Here is a 17298-nt window from a genome sequence, read left to right on the forward strand (position 1 = left end):
GTCCCATGATGCTGTGCTGCTGGAGGGGGAGGGAGCGTGGGAGGAACTGCTGAGGGACGCCTGGGGAGGGAGGAGAGGTAATGAACCCTTTGAACTCTGAAAGAGTGACGATCCACCAGTGCCTACACTGCTGTCTTCACAGTGTGATGTCATTTCTTCAAATCTTCAAATGCTCAATACGATCGAGACAAAATACGCTTTCATAAAAACTACTCGTTTAAAGTACGTGTTGGCCCCGTCCTCACCTGGCATCATGTGAGCATTGGATGCTGTGAGGGGTCGGATCCCTGTGAACTCCACAGGTCCAGGCACTGAAGCCTGGGGAGGACGCAGGAAAGAGTCCTGAAGACCTGCTGGAGGTCCTGGAGGTACACCGAACCTGGAGAGGAGAGGGAGGGATCACCAGATCAGGACAGAGGAAGAGACAGAGAGACAGAGGAGACAAGGAGACAGAACAAAGAAAACCCATCATCAGACCCGGTTCGGACCAGGTCTTGCTGCTCCTCTCACCTCAGGACTGGTCCTCGGACCCCCAGCTCTCTGGGGAGGCTCTGCCTTGGGAGGGGACCCTCATTGGGGGTGAAGCCCCTCTGCTGCTCCCCTGGGAAACCTCCAGGGAACCTCGGTGCTGGAGGCCCCGCTGCCCCACCAGGCCTCACTGTGCCGGGGTAAGGGGGTGGGGGACGTCCAAACAGGTCTGTTGGAGGAGCAGAGGAGGAGTCCTCCTGGGACCAGAGACGAGACGGAGCAGAAGGAGGAGTGGGTCCAGGAGGAGCAGCAGGGGGTCCAGAAGCTGCTTCCTGAAGACCTTTCTCCTGCCGCAACGCGATCTTCTGCTGCTGCTGCCTCAGGATGAGCTGCCGGAGCCGCTGACGCTACACAAGAACACAGAGAGGACACGTTAGAACACGTTAGAACATGTTAGAACACGTTAGAACACGTTAGAACACGATAGAACATGTTAGAACATGTTAGAACACGATAGAACACGTTAGAACTGAACACTGCATCAGAAACATCATCCAAACATTTCAGCTCTGAAAAAAATGAGTCGTGAAATGCTGAAAGGTTTTCAAATGCTTTTTATTCAGCGACGTTTCCCTCCTGGAGAACACCTGTCCTACCTGTCTCAGCTTCTCCTCTGAGTCACCAAGCTGAGGCAGCATGCTCATTGGTCCGTCTAAGGAAGCCACGGCCAGCGCTGCCATTTCATTGGTTGTCGTCTTGTCCATTTGTGGGGGGCCTGGTGTCATGTGACCCTGCTCGAAGGCGTCATGTCCGGGAGTCTGACCTGCCAAGCCAGAGAAACCGCTCTCGTCCAACATCCCAGGGTGCTTTGGGGTCTGGCTGCTGGGGGTTCTGGGAAATGAGTCCTGATGTTGGTGTTGTCTCCCTGGAGACTGCTGCAACTGAAGAGAGGAGCAGAAACATATAAACACGGAGCCTGTTCGATGGAGTTCATGTAGAACATTTGCGTTTCACAGCGGTTATAAAGTTTGTTTTAACTCAACAACTCTTAAAATCACTGCATTTGTAAAGGGAGTCTGGTGATGTTGTGGTTACTGGTTCAAAGCACCTGGAGATCATCCATCCTGACTGTGGCTTCTTCTTCTCTCACATGTGCGTACACTGCTAACAGAATGAGGTCACATGTGGTCCAAGCCTCCTCTGAATGTGGTCTGAGTGACCAGATCTTAAATGTGTTCATTCACACCTGTACTAATAGCTGTCCACTTGTAATCAGATTACTCAGGGCATTGATACCAAATGTGAACAGCCTCTCTGTTATCTGTTACCTGGTGGTGTGTCATGGTGAAGGTCTCTCCAGAAAGTCCTGGAGCCAAGGGGGATGAACAAGAAGCTGCAGGCTGAGGAGTGAAGCTCTCCATTGAGGTCTGGCTGAAGGGTTCAGGGGCCTTCTGGGGCCGCGGTGTGGAGGGCTGCTGGGCGTAGGGATCCGGCGAGGGTCGTGGTGTACCGACAGGCTGGGCGTACGGGTCAGCGCTCCGCTGGCTCCCGGGTGATCGAGGGAAACGCTCGGAGATGGAGGGGCGGGGCGTCCCTGGGTTGGAGGAATAGGCGTCGATGTTCGGGTGTGAGGGGGACGGCCGGCGGCCGGCAGACTGCTGGTTAAACTGGTCCAGTCTCAATGCAGGTGGTGTGGTGAGATATGTGGGGTCAGAATGTGGTCGTGGTGTACCAGGGGTCTGAGGGTTGGTATAGGGGTCAGGTGAAGGCCGGGAGGTCAAAGGTGACTGCTGGGTGAAGGGGTCATTGATCTGCTGACTGTAGTCGGGCCTGGGAGTGCCAGGCGTCTGGGCGTAGGGGCTGCGGTGGGGGGAGCCCAGCACAGACAGCGGACTGGAGGGAAAGGCAGGGTCTTGCGCCTGGGGGAGGGCAAAGGGCAGATCTGTAGGTCTAGACTGGTCCCTCCTTCCTCCACCTGCACCGCCAAACACCTCCGGCTGAGGCTGCTGCTGGGGGGGCATCGGGGCTTTAAACAATCCACCCTGGACCAGTTCACCAGTCCGACCGAACAGTTCAGACACCGCCACACGCACCATACTGCTGCTGGGAGGAGTCCGCTGGTAGTTCTCAGCTGCTCGGAGACCAACAAGTCCAGAGGAGGGACTCATCATACCTGCTCCTCTCTGCTGAAGACCTGCAGGAGAACACAAGGGGCACACAGTCACCAGGAGGAGAACACAAGGAGCAGACAGTCACCATGAAGAGAACACAAGGAGCACACAGTCAGTGGGAGTTACCTGGTTGGGGCACGAGGACCCTGGAGATGTCGGAGGGTTTAGAGTCTGGCGAGGGTGCAGAACCAAAGGCATCGTGGGCCGGAGAGGCGCTGAGGGAGTTGCGACGCTGCTGCTGCTGCTGCTGCTGCTGGGGGGCTGGGAGGCCGCCACCCTGGGAGGAGGTCGGGCGAGGAGTTCCTACTACCTTACTGTAGGGGTCCCATGGTGAGGAGGGGCGGGAGGAGGGTGGGGAGAACATCTGGGGGGAGGATGGGGGCTGGTGGAGAGGGGAGGAGGAGTGGGGGGAGTGAGGGAGTGAGGAGAAGCCGGAGGGGGGAGGGGCTTGTGGTCTGAGGAAGACATCATCAGCCTGTCCTGAACTCTGGCCTCCCTGCAGGAGGAGGTGCTGTCTGCACTGACCCTCCCTGGACGCCGGTAGATGGAGGGGGGAGGCGTTACCCCCGGCGACAGGGCTGCGGCTGTCCGTGTCCGGGGAGAGTCGGCCGGCGTGGCGCTGGCCGGCTAACAGCTGCTGCTGCTGCCTCTGCTGCAGGAGCTGCTCGTTCTTCACCTGCTCCAACTTCTGAGTGGCCTCTATCTTGGCCTGCTGCTTACTCATCTGACGCAGTTGCTGTCAGTCAGACAGACAGACAGACAGACAGACAGGCATGGAGACAGGCATGGAGACAGACATGGAGACAGACAGACAGGGATAGAGACAGACATGGAGACAGACAGACAGGCATGGAGACAGACATGGAGACAGACAGACAGGGATAGAGACAGACATGGAAACAGACATGGAGACAGACAGGAGGAGGGAAACAGATGTCAGTGTGTGGTTGGTCTCTACATGTGGAGTTAAAACATGATGACATGGCAGCTAGTAATGCTCGCTGTCCCTGTCTCTCTCATTAAATATGAGTCAGTGATGGATGACTTCACAGCGTGCAGGGGGGAGGGGTGGAGGGGGTGGGGGCAGCAGAAACCACATGACTAACACACCTCCATCATTAGACTCATTACTTCCATGTCTGGTGTCCACCACAGGACTGAGATGTTTGCAGCCCCGCTCGCTTGTGTTGTTTTCAGATGTGACATCAGAAACTCAAAATTGGAATTTATTGAATGAATTAACTGTTAATGGTGCTTAACGTCACTGAGGTGGACAGAGTTATTGTCAGTCACAGAAAAAAAGATGGACAAGAAAATATTGTTAAATTCTGGTTGTCAGTATTTCTCAAGTGTTAAATAAAGTATATAACTACTATATATATTACTATATATAGTAATGGAGCTCAGTGAACTGCTTCACAATAGTACATTATTACTGTGATTTCATGATGCATGAAAGGATTAAACTACTCCTGTTGTCAGACAGAACTGTTTTAGTCCTCTTGTGGTTCTGGTTCTGTTGGGATGGCAGGGGTGGGGTGGGGTGGGGTGGGGGGTCTTTACAGTCACATCTTGTTCGAGCTGATCATCAGTCCTCCCTGTCTGTCTCTCACCTGCTCATCACACCTGCAGTGATACCTGCTCACAGTGAACGTGACGCTGCTGTCGTCCTTCAGCACACAGTCCAGACTCCGGTCCTGCTCTCAGACCGGATCACACTTCCTGTCACATGACCTCACGACGCTGCACTCGAGCTGGTCATCACCCATCGATTCATTACGATTCAAGATCAGTTCAGTTTGAGATCAATCGATCACAATACTGATGTTTGGAAATTTAAGATTCTCAAAGAACGACGGCTTAAATTGTACAAGGAACTTTGTAACCTGGTGCTTTATTAGAAATATTAATGTTAACATTAAGAGTTGTGTTTAATCTGTCCAATGAAATAAATGAGACATCATTCTGACTTTAGCATCTAATTATTAAACATTCTGTCATCAAAGAACAAGACTGTACTGACAGATGTAGGCCTGCGTATTAAACAACCTTTGTGGCTTTCTGAACACAGATGTCTGAGTTTACGAGGTTCCTTCAAGTGCACCTGAATGCACCACGAACACAGCAGCCACAGGAAGAAACGCCATCAAGAGATCCATCGTACGAGTCCATATCCAATCATTCATATGAAGCAGAGGCTGAGCGATGTGGCTTTCTCTGGGCCGATGCTGATTATTAGAAATCAAAGAATGAAAACTGATATTTGGGATCAATATTCATCTACAGTAACAATTTAAATCTTTGTGTCAATAAACTTCAGTACAATTTACTCAAGTACTGTGAGTTTTAAATGAGTTTACTGAGCAATCTGACAGAAGAATCACTGATACTGATAATCTGAACATATCAGCCCTGATCATTAAATCATATTGAGAAGAAAGAAAATGTGTTGTTCAAACCCGGCCCGAGTGCAGAGCAGAACATGTGGACCATAAAAATGCTCCTGGTCTCTTCAGATTTGAAACGATCGTTCCTTCAGGACAAGCTTGACATGTTTACTGAATGATGAGGCAAGAAGAGTGTTTCCAGCTGAATGACCTGAGAGCTGTTCTCAGGTCAGTGTGAGGTGGGTGCTGAAGGACGGCAGCAGAGCGACATCCAGAGCGAGGCAGCATCCCTTCAGAATAAAATCAGTCAGTTCTGAGACGACTGAGGCCACGGACACCGACTCTGGGGCAACTCCACTTCAGCTGCTCTCAGATTGAAGTGACTGATGAAGCTGTTTTTGTGGGTGATGTGTTCGTGTAAATCAGTCAGATCAAACTCCCCTCCAGTGTTCCCACAACCCTCTCTGCATTTTCAATACAAACTGTCCCAGAGAAGATGACCGTGACCGTCCTGGATCCATGTGTCTGAAATCCTCTTTGGTCCGGGAGAGTCCGCGTTGGCTCGGTCTCACTTCAACACTTCTAGTCTCCAGAGTGTCTCCTGGAGCTCAGTGATCAGTCGTCACTGGCTCCACAGAGACAGGAACACAAAACTAAATCTGCTGCCTCAAAGATTGGTGATCACTTCATCTGTTGGACACTGATCTACGTCTGATCACGGATCAGAACAGATCATAACTTCTTCTCTCTGTTACTATTCAACAACTGACCCGACAGAATCCAGCTCATACTGAGGCTGCTTAATGTCACAATATCACAAAGTACTTGATGTATTTTTGTCTTTTTTAAATTACTTCTACACATTTTTTATCTGTTAAAAAATCAACTGTGACGACTTGATTGATGATTGATCATTAACGTGACAGTTGGGTCTTGTGATGTGGGATGTTCTCCCTGTTCAGAGGATCACATACATCTGTTTAAGTGCACGCTATGACTTCAACCGTACAACATACGTACTCCTACCACCAGCAGCTGTGACCGCTCCACGCTGTATTACAGCTCGGACCTTCAGCGGCCGTCTGAGGCAAAGTAAAGGAGCAACAATGTTCAAAACGCAGCGTACACTTAAACAGATATACATGTTTATAGGTGGCTAAGATACGTCTTGCTGTCGGTGCTACGTGCTGAGTAGAGATCAGTACGTCACATCAGAAGACTCGACTATCACTTTAACACCCTCTCACACGCGCTCTCTTCTACTGACTGAGGCAAAGGTAGAGAAGGCTGCTTTGTTAAACATGTTAACCAGCTGCTGACCAGCTGCTGACCAGCTGCTGACCTCCAGGTGATCACAGTGAAAACTGAAGTGTGTGTGGACCGGCGCAGCAGCGACCCGGGACAGGAAGAGGATTTCAGAGGGTCTTGGATCCAGGAAGTCTGCCTCGAACAGGTTCGCCTTGAGATCTTACCAGAGCCTCTTTTCCACCTCCTGCTACAGATGCCTGGTAGGGACAATCTTTATCTGTTGGTGATTTTAGGGCTTTGCTTTGGGGGAGATTTTCCTGCCTCTTCTTACCGGCTCCCCATCTGTCATTTACCTCTCCCTTTTCAATGACAATTACATCAGAGATATTAGTTGGAGTGAGTGAGGCTCAGCAGGCATGCACATCATCACACCAATCATCTTCATCAATGACACATGACATCAGCTCTGTTACTCCTTCATGCCCCCAGTAAACCTCTCCGTCTGTCTCTGCATCCCCCTGACATGCATCTTGGTGGTTACCATGGTTACTACTCAGAGCAGGAAACCAACACCGTGCTGGCGCCGTGATTGGACCACAGCGACAGTCATCAGATTCACTGGACTACGTGAAGAAAAGCTTTAGCACTTCCTGTTTCATTTACAGCTGCAGAACCAGAAACACATGTTACACACACTTTCCTCCAGCGGGTGGAAAACGTTTGAGCGTGCACGTTACAGACTGACACTGTCCTCTAGAGACCAAACACAGTTACTACATGTTGCTTCATAGATAATCTGTGATGAAGAACTTCATCCAGAGACATTAAAACCTTTTATTACTCAGTCTCTTCTGAGAAACTACAAAATGTCCAATAAGTACAATCCAGTCATTATCTCCAGGTTGTGATCGCAGCAGACGAGCTGCATGGAGACATCTGATGTTTGAATCATCTCCAGCTGCTTCAGGTGTTCAGCAGAACGCTGCAACTCTGTTTTACTGTGAAGCTCCAGAAATGTTCTGTGGACTACGAGACTTCACCTGACTTTATATCATCAGGAGGAGATGATGACTGAGCCTGACTTTACATCATCAGGAGGAGACGATGACTGAGCCTGACTTTACATCATCAGGAGGAGACGATGGCTGAGCCTGACTTTATATCATCAGGAGGAGACGATGACTGAGCCTGACTTTATATCATCAGGAGGAGACGATGGCTGAGCCTGACTTTATATCATCAGGAGGAGATGATGGCTGAGCCTGACTTTATATAATCAGGAGGAGACGATGACTGAGCCTGACTTTATATCATCAGGAGGAGATGATGACTGAGCCTGACTTTATATCATCAGGAGGAGACGATGGCTGAGCCTGACTTTATATCATCAGGAGGAGATGATGACTGAGCCTGACTTTACATCATCAGGAGGAGACGATGACTGAGCCTGACTTTACATCATCAGGAGGAGACGATGGCTGAGCCTGACTTTATATCATCAGGAGGAGACGATGACTGAGCCTGACTTTATATCATCAGGAGGAGATGATGACTGAGCCTGACTTTATATAATCAGGAGGAGACGATGACTGAGCCTGACTTTATATCATCAGGAGGAGATGATGACTGAGCCTGACTTTATATCATCAGGAGGAGATGATGACTGAGCCTGACTTTATATCATCAGGAGGAGATGATGACTGAGCCTGACTTTATATCATCAGGAGGAGATGATGACTGAGCCTGACTTTATATCATCAGGAGGAGATGATGACTGAGCCTGACTTTATATCATCAGGAGGAGATGATGGCTGAGCCTGACTTTATATCATCAGGAGGAGATGATGGCTGAGCCTGACTTTATATCATCAAGAGGAGATGATGGCTTAGCCTGACTTTATATCATCAGGAGGAGATGGCTTAGCCTGACTTTATATCATCAGGAGGAGATGGCTTAGCCTGACTTTATATCATCAGGAGGAGACGATGACTGAGCCTGACTTTATATCATCAGGAGGAGACGATGGCTGAGCCTGACTTTATATCATCAGGAGGAGACGATGGCTGAGCCTGACTTTATATCATCAGGAGGAGACGATGGCTGAGCCTGACTTTATATCATCAGGAGGAGATGATGGCTGAGCCTGACTTTATATCATCAAGAGGAGATGATGGCTTAGCCTGACTTTATATCATCAGGAGGAGATGGCTTAGCCTGACTTTATATCATCAGGAGGAGACGATGACTGAGCCTGACTTTATATCATCAGGAGGAGACGATGGCTGAGCCTGACTTTATATCATCAGGAGGAGATGATGGCTGAGACTGACTTTATATCATCAGGAGATGATGACTGAGCCTGACTTTATATAATCAGGAGGAGATGATGACTGAGCCTGACTTTATATCATCAGGAGGAGATGATGACTGAGCCTGACTTTATATCATCAGGAGGAGATGATGGCTGAGCCTGACTTTATATCATCAGGAGGAGATGATGGCTGAGCCTGACTTTATATCATCAAGAGGAGATGATGGCTTAGCCTGACTTTATATCATCAGGAGGAGATGGCTTAGCCTGACTTTATATCATCAGGAGGAGACGATGGCTGAGCCTGACTTTATATCATCAGGAGGAGACGATGACTGAGCCTGACTTTATATCATCAGGAGGAGACGATGACTGAGCCTGACTTTATATCATCAGGAGGAGACGATGACTGAGCCTGACTTTATATCATCAGGAGGAGACGATGACTGAGCCTGACTTTATATCATCAGGAGGAGACGATGACTGAGCCTGACTTTATATCATCAGGAGGAGACGATGACTGAGCCTGACTTTATATCATCAGGAGGAGACGATGACTGAGCCTGACTTTATATCATCAGGAGGAGATGATGACTGAGCCTGACTTTATATCATCAGGAGGAGACGATGGCTGAGCCTGACTTTATATCATCAGGAGGAGACGATGACTGAGCCTGACTTTATATCATCAGGAGGAGACGATGGCTGAGCCTGACTTTATATCATCAGGAGGAGACGATGACTGAGCCTGACTTTATATCATCAGGAGGAGACGATGGCTGAGCCTGACATTATATCATCAGGAGGAGATGATGACTGGGTTTACTTTTTGGGTGAACTGTTCCTTTAAGCTTCTTGAAGCCCTGCAGAGGGGCTGTGTTAATAAAATGTGTTTCTGTACTTCCTCCTCAGAGTGCAGGACCTCCAGGTTATATGTACAGACATTAGAACCTGCTGCTGCGTCTCTGATGGTTCTGATCAGGATCACTTCGGATGAATATTAAAATCCTGCGTTTTGTGACAGGAGTCTGGTGTTGGTTTCTCTCTCTGGTTCTACTTCATGAGGGGTGAAGTGTTAAAGACAAACACACTGACACTCTGCCCACCTGTCTGAGCTTCCACTCCTGCTCCTGCTCTGACTCTTTGGGCCTCAGCGGGTCCTTGAACGCCCCCTCCATCTCCATGGCAACAGGGTCATAAGGCCCCAGCGGCGGCGGTGGCGGCGGCTGCGCGGGTTGGTGGCGCTTGAGCGGGTCGTTGGACAGCTGCACCTTGTTGATGCGCTGAGCCGCCCGGTTATCTCGAGCTTTTTGCTGCCGGAGAGAAAACAGCGGCTGGTTGACACGAACAGACTCAAACACTGAAGAGGCGACAGGTGAAGGTGAGCCGCCTCCTCCTGGTCAAATGAGGAGGGCCGACGAGAAACTCACCACGAAGGGCGCTCTGTCCTGAGAGCTGGCCTTCCTCCACAGCTTCGCTATCTGCTTCACTCTGGTGGACCAGTCTAACACACACACACACACACACACACACACACACACACAGTTATAAAAAGTATTTAAAAGTCTTTAAGTATCAAAGTGAAAGTAAATTATCCACACGTGGCTCTGATGCAGCATGTAATCTGTAAAGTAACTAGTAGAAAGTACAGTATTTGCCTTCTTGTAGCAGAAGACCAAAACCACCTAAAAGTATACAGAAGTACAGTACTTGAGTAAATGTACTCAGTTACATTCCACCAACACTTCACCCTCATTTTATTTTTCCTTCACTACTCATCCTGGAAAGTAACTAAGTACATTTAAAACTTTACCGCCAAGTGTGACAGTGAGCTTAAACTGTGTGTGTGTGTGTGTGTGTGTGTGTGTGTGTGTGTGTGTGTGTGTGTGTGTGTGTGTGTGTGTACCTGGGTACTGCTCCCTCAGCTGGGGGAAGTTGGTGTTGCAGTACAGGACCGGGGCGACGGTGGCCATCTCTCCCAGAGTTTCTTCTTTCTCCCACTTCAACATGCTCCTCTGAGCCGTCGACATCACATCCTGCTCCCCCTCTCCCGAAGACCCCTGGTTGGCCGAGGCCAGTCCGGGGGCGGGGCCTCGGAGCGGCGCGGGGGCGGGGCTCTCTGGAGGGGGCAACCTAAAGCCTGCTGGACCCTGTGCGCCGCTGGGCATCATGGGAGTTTGATGAAAGTGGGGAGCAGCTCCCATCAGGCCGTTCATCAGCGGGAGGCGAGGAAACACAGCAGCTGCTGAGAGACGGAGGTACTGATCACAACCAGAACCTGAGAGACGGAGGTACTGATCACAACCAGAACCTGAAAACAGGTTTCACTGTTTTCACACGTCACCTGTATCACCTCCACTGACACGTCTGTTACCTGTAGGACGCTGTTTCTTTCAGGACAAGGGTCTTCCTGCCTGAAGTTGTTGACCTGCTCAGGTCTTGTTTCTTGGTTTTGTGGTTCTACTGTGGTTCTGACTGTGGTTCTGCTGTGGTTCTGCTGTGATAATAGTTGATAATAGTTCAGACTCTGGTGCTGTAGAGTCTGTGACACGGTGTTTTATTTTGAAAATGTACTGGATGCCCTACGCTGTTCTGCTGTCTGACTTCCTGTAACACCAGGACCTCGGCTGAAGTTCACAGATGACCCAGTGTCTGTGTGTGTGTGTGTGTGTGTGTGTGTGTGTGTGTGTGTGTGTGTGTGTGTGTGTGTGTGTGTGTGTGTGTGTGTGTACCTGTGTGGTGTGCGATTGTCTTGCTCCCAGCAGCAGTGTGTGTGTGTTGGCTCTGCTCTGATTGGCTGTTGTTGCCGTTTGGACTGAGAACAGCAGTGAACACCTCCTCCACGTCCTTGCCCTCCAGCTCTGCACACACACACACACAGTGTTGTAAAAAGTACCCAACAGTCATACTCGAGTAAGATTAAATATATAACATGTTATAAAATGTGATAAAATGTTACTTTGGTAAAAGTACTCGAGTAAAGTCCTAAAGTATCCGATACTAAATGTATGTTAGTATCAAAAGTACAAGTAAATTCTACACATATTTGGCTCTGATGCATCAAGTAATCTGTGAAGTAACTAGTAACTAAAGATATCAAATACATGCAGTGGAGTAGAAGAATAAAGTAGCACAAGAAATTAAACCACCTCAAAATGATACTTAAGTAGAGTACTCGAGTAAATGTACTTACACTTGTATTTTATTTTTTCTTCACTACATTGTCATCATCATTATCAGTGTATCCTGGAAAGTACTTTTACTCAAGTACTGTGCAGGTACAAATTCAAGGTGCTTTACTTCTTAGTATTTCCATGTTACGCCAGGTTCAGACAGGACGTGGAAGCGCTGCGATCGGCTGCGAAGCGCCGAGGAGCGGAGCCATTTTTGTTTCGGCGCCCATGTTTACCGATGGTGTCGTTCACATAGGAAGCGCCGCGGCGCTCTGCTCCGCTGCCGGCGCACCGTGCAGCAATCGTGCCACAACCGAATGTGTCAAGCCGAGCAGGAAGTCAAACAAAGCAACAACGACAGAATCCGGTCGATTTCAAAATAAAACTATTTTCGATAATTAAACCCGCCGATTGACAGAAAACTACTCATTACTATGACGTGGACAAACATTTACAGTCGTCAGGAAAACATGGCGTTGTAATTTTATGCGGTTATTTACTCCAGGTGTGACGACAGAGCAGCTGACGAGCCGTTTGCCGACCAGCGCCGAGACCATCGTGTCTGGCGTGAACAGAAGGGCCGCGGTGCTTCGGCGTCCTGTCTGAACCTGGCGTTATGCTACTGTATACTTCTACTCTACTATATTTGTCTGACAGCTTTAGTTACTAGTTACTTTTCAGATTAGTATTTGAGTAAATGTATGTAAGTAGTACTGATTGTGTTTGAGTGATGTCACTGAGGTGAGACAGGTGTGTTGAGTCTTACCTGGGATCTTGTACAGTTTGCTGAGGATGGCACCTGAAGCACAACGACACGTGTGTCATGTTTATACTGTCATTAACATCACATCGTCACAGCCTCGAGCTACAGACTCAAACATGATGACACAACACTGAGCTTCGCTTCTGATCCTCCTCAGAACCAGAACCATCATCAACCCTTCAACAGTTCATTTAGTCTGTTTTAATGTTCAGTGACTCAGTGACAGAAACATAAAACACGAGGTCAAAACCATTTAAAATCTAAACCCACCGTCAGTGACCATCTTGTCGAGCTCAGGACTCAAGATGGCATCCAGAGGCTCCTCCTGCATCATCCTCTGGCCACGCCCACCGCTTCCTGTCAAAGAGGGGTCGTCAGCCATGGAGCTGATGTCCAGACCAGCTGATAGACAGACAGACAGACAGAGAGACAGAGAGACAACTTAAATAATGACCTAAATGAAAGAAGACACAGACAGACAGGAAGTGAGCAGGAGGCTGAAGGAGACGAAGAAGCAGTCAGTGTTATCTGGAGGAGGAGAAGAAGAAGAAGCAGTCAGTGTTATCTGGAGGAGGAGAAGAAGAAGAAGCAGTCAGTGTTATCTGGAGGAGGAGAAGAAGCAGTCAGTGTTATCTGGAGGAGGAGAAGAAGAAGCAGTCAGTGTTATCTGGAGGAGGAGAAGAAGCAGTCAGTGTTATCTGGAGAAGAAGAAGAAGCAGTCAGTGTTATCTGGAGGAGAAGAAGAAGCAGTCAGTGTTATCTGGAGGAGGAGAAGAAGCAGTCAGTGTTATCTGGAGAAGAAGAAGAAGCAGTCAGTGTTATCTGGAGAAGAAGAAGAAGAAGCAGTCAGTGTTATCTGGAGGAGGAGAAGAAGCAGTCAGTGTTATCTGGAGGAGGAGAAGAAGCAGTCAGTGTTATCTGGAGAAGAAGAAGAAGCAGTCAGTGTTATCTGGAGGAGGAGAAGAAGAAGCAGTCAGTGTTATCTGGAGGAGGAGAAGAAGAAGCAGTCAGTGTTATCTGGAGGAGGAGAAGAAGCAGTCAGTGTTATCTGGAGGAGAAGAAGAAGCAGTCAGTGTTATCTGGAGAAGAAGAAGAAGCAGTCAGTGTTATCTGGAGGAGGAGAAGAAGAAGCAGTCAGTGTTATCTGGAGGAGGAGAAGAAGCAGTCAGTGTTATCTGGAGAAGAAGAAGAAGCAGTCAGTGTTATCTGGAGGAGGAGAAGAAGCAGTCAGTGTTATCTGGAGGAGGAGAAGAAGCAGTCAGTGTTATCTGGAGAAGAAGAAGAAGCAGTCAGTGTTATCTGGAGGAGGAGAAGAAGAAGCAGTCAGTGTTATCTGGAGGAGGAGAAGAAGAAGCAGTCAGTGTTATCTGGAGGAGGAGAAGAAGCAGTCAGTGTTATCTGGAGGAGAAGAAGAAGCAGTCAGTGTTATCTGGAGAAGAAGAAGAAGCAGTCAGTGTTATCTGGAGGAGGAGAAGAAGAAGCAGTCAGTGTTATCTGGAGGAGGAGAAGAAGAAGCAGTCAGTGTTATCTGGAGGAGAAGAAGAAGAAGCAGTCAGTGTTATCTGGAGGAGGAGAAGAAGAAGAAGCAGTCAGTGTTATCTGGAGGAGAAGAAGAAGAAGCAGTCAGTGTTATCTGGAGGAGGAGAAGAAGAAGAAGCAGTCAGTGTTATCTGGAGGAGGAGAAGAAGAAGCAGTCAGTGTTATCTGGAGGAGGAGAAGAAGAAGCAGTCAGTGTTATCTGGAGGAGGAGAAGAAGAAGCAGTCAGTGTTATCTGGAGGAGGAGAAGAAGAAGCAGTCAGTGTTATCTGGAGGAGGAGAAGAAGAAGAAGCAGTCAGTGTTATCTGGAGGAGGAGAAGAAGAAGCAGTCAGTGTTATCTGGAGGAGGAGAAGAAGAAGAAGCAGTCAGTGTTATCTGGAGGAGGAGAAGAAGAAGCAGTCAGTGTTATCTGGAGCAGGAGGAGGAGGAGGAGGATGACGGTCACACTGTGGAGTCTTACCGAACGGAGAGGGGGAGCGCTCCACCTGGAACTGACCTGAAAACAAAAACACCACGTTATCATCTAAACAAACAGCATCTTCTTCGTTGGTATCATTATTTGGTTCTCCAGCAGCGCCGGTGCTGTCAACCAGCGTATGCCATCTTTACTGGATCAGAGGCATGTGGACACGGACTGAGGGCAGGACTTCAGAGATCCTGCGTGCAGTTACTCCATCACTCACCGACCATCAACCAACAACGTCTACACACCGAACACATACATTCAATTAACAAGACGGAAGACGACAGGAAGGAACCAACAACCAGGAACATGAGGTGGGTCATGGTAACCAGTCAGCTAGCTGAGAGAGTGTGTACCTGTGTGTCCTGTCGCCAGTATGTGAGGGTCAGTGTTGAGAACATCAGACAGATCCAACAGAGCTCCCTCCGACATGGCTGGATGGTAACACACACACACACACACACACACACACACACACACGATTCATGATGAATATCAAACACAGATGACAGATGAAGGTGCGTAACTATGATCACTTAATAAATAACTCACGCAGCGTTCCCTGCTTCTTGATGGCGTTGGTTGCCATGGCGGAGGGGCCATGTAATCCAGGGGCGGAGCCTTTAGTTTCATCTGTCGCTTCTCCTGATTGGCTGGCACCTGGTGTCTCTGGCCCCGGCCTCCTGTCCCCCAGCCGGCTCCGGTCCAGAAGATCCCGACCAAAGAACGCGTCCTAAACAGGAAGGCACAGCCAATCAGAATGCTGGCCTCTACCGAGAGAGCTGTGTGTGTGTGTGTGTGTGTGTGTGTGTGTGTGTGTGTGTGTGTGTGTGTGTGTTACCTGGAGATAAGAAGGGAAAGCCTCCTCCAGCTTCGTTTTCTTCTTCCTGTACCTCTTCTTCACCTTCTCCATCGTCTGGTCGGCAGGGGGCACCGTCTCCATGGAAACGTCTGGTATGTGACAGACGCAGTAACAATTTACCTTTCAGTCAAACTGTGGGTCACACAGCTCTGTGGCACAGAACAGGTGGAGGTGTGTCCACAGTAGTGTTGTCACGATACCAACATTTTGGTATCGGTACCGGTACCAACATGTATTTCAATACTTTTCGATACTTTTCGAAATAAAAAGAGAACGCAAAAAATGTCATTATTTTACTACTTTATTCTAATAGAAAATCTTAGAACAATAACATATTAATCAGTAAATAAAAATAAAATACCACAAAGACAAGCTTTTCTCTCTATCCGGACCAGAAGCACCAGACCTCTGCAGTGACAAATAAAATGAAGGTGATACATTTGTCATACAAGCTGAGGCCTTAATTACATTGAGATACATAACCTAAAAAATATGTTCATTAGATATCGCCTGTCTTAAGTAGGACCAATGTCTTTAAATGGTATGTTACTAGTCTTTATAACTATTAAATGGCTAAATGTGTATGTAAAAGTTTGTTACTTTATAAAGATCATGCATGTAAATCAGCTCTGGAAAAAATTAAGGGACCACTTCAGATTTATTGTAAATCAGCATGTCTACATGTCTGTATGGCAAAAAGTTTAAAAATCACTGTGAAAATATAAATATGAAAATATAAATATAATTAAAGCTGCAAGCAGCGATGAACGGGCCCTCGCCTACGTCGGGCTGTGGCGCCGTCGGAGGGCAGACGCAGAGGGCGAGTTTGTCCACTATGTGGCCCGAGAGCTCACCCATCAATTATACGTCATGTTGTAATGTGTGATTTGGAGAAAACAGCCTGTGAATGTCATGTAAACTGGATGATGTTTGTCGTCACAGCACATAGCTGAGCGAAAGATAGCGCCTCAGTGAGCTTCTGTCACAAATGCATGTATGTGTTATGTGTGAGAGAAAGTGTGTGTGTGTGTGTGTGTGTGTGTGTGTGTGTGTCTTTTGGTTTCACTTCTGTTTTGTTGTGCTTGCTTTTATTGTGTGAAGCTCTTTGTGCTACATTGTATTTGTATTAAATGTGCGATATAAATGACGTGTGATTGATTGATATCAGGCTGACCCACAACACAACGTAGCCACCTAGTGGACAGTTTGTGTCCAACACACACCACACACTGACGTGGCTCTTACAGTGGCCAAGCATTGAAAGTTCAGACTGTCATGCCCACCAGGAATAACGTAGCGAAAGCTTTTTACAACTCTTCATCATCAAGGTATGAGGATGAGTCTTAGTGACTGTGAAGTCTGTGGCGTTAAATCTGTAGGGAAAGTTAATTAAAGTACGAGCCATGGAAATGGGTGGAAATGGCGGCAACATCGCAACTTTGAACCAAAATGGCAAACTTCCCGTTGGACTGAGGTTGGGGGTCCAAGAGGCTTTTTTGTGCGTTTGGTCACGATACTTATGTGTGCCGAAATTCGTTAGCGTATGTGCATGTAGGAGGCGGGGCTTCAAGTTTGACAAAATGGCTGCTGTGAACCAAAGTGGCCGACTTCTTGTTGGACTGAGGGTTTCGGTGCCGAGGGGTATTTTGTGCGTCTGGTCATGATACATATGTTTATCGGAGGCAAAAGCTTTTGACAAGGTGTCATCATCAAGGTCTGAACATGATATTTAGCGAGTGTGAAGTCTGTGGCGTTAAATCTGTAGGACTAGTGGAATAAAGTACGAGGCGTAGAAATGAAAAAAACTTAATGGGAAAAGCCATAAGGGGGCGTTAGGGGGCGCTACTGAGCTATCAGTTGTAGGGCAGTTGTAGTATCGTACTCATGTGTAACAAGCTACGGGCCAAATCTG

At 48.2% G+C, this 17298-nt stretch overlaps 1 protein-coding gene across 1 annotated transcript; it reads right to left on the reverse strand.

Annotated features, from left to right (window-relative positions):
- Nucleotides 1–4: 4 nt before the first annotated feature.
- On the reverse strand, nucleotides 5–15471 carry LOC311254172 (histone-lysine N-methyltransferase 2C-like; the record flags this gene model as incomplete). The annotated part of the gene is made up of 17 exons (XM_084384569.1): nucleotides 15366–15471; nucleotides 15077–15257; nucleotides 14881–14958; nucleotides 14522–14557; nucleotides 12793–12924; nucleotides 12526–12558; nucleotides 11319–11447; nucleotides 10493–10864; nucleotides 10017–10090; nucleotides 9693–9899; nucleotides 6499–6633; nucleotides 2766–3375; nucleotides 1797–2662; nucleotides 1125–1409; nucleotides 511–875; nucleotides 246–379; nucleotides 5–60 (listed from the first exon to the last, which is right to left on the reverse strand). Coding segments are annotated over exons 1-17 (3795 nt in total), but the record flags the coding sequence as incomplete, so codon positions are not given.
- Between the last annotated feature and the right edge of the window lie 1827 nt (nucleotides 15472–17298).

Source organism: Pagrus pagrus, assembly GCF_965226575.1.
Source record: "Pagrus pagrus genome assembly, contig: HAP1_SCAFFOLD_517, whole genome shotgun sequence".
NCBI lineage: Eukaryota > Metazoa > Chordata > Actinopteri > Spariformes > Sparidae > Pagrus > Pagrus pagrus.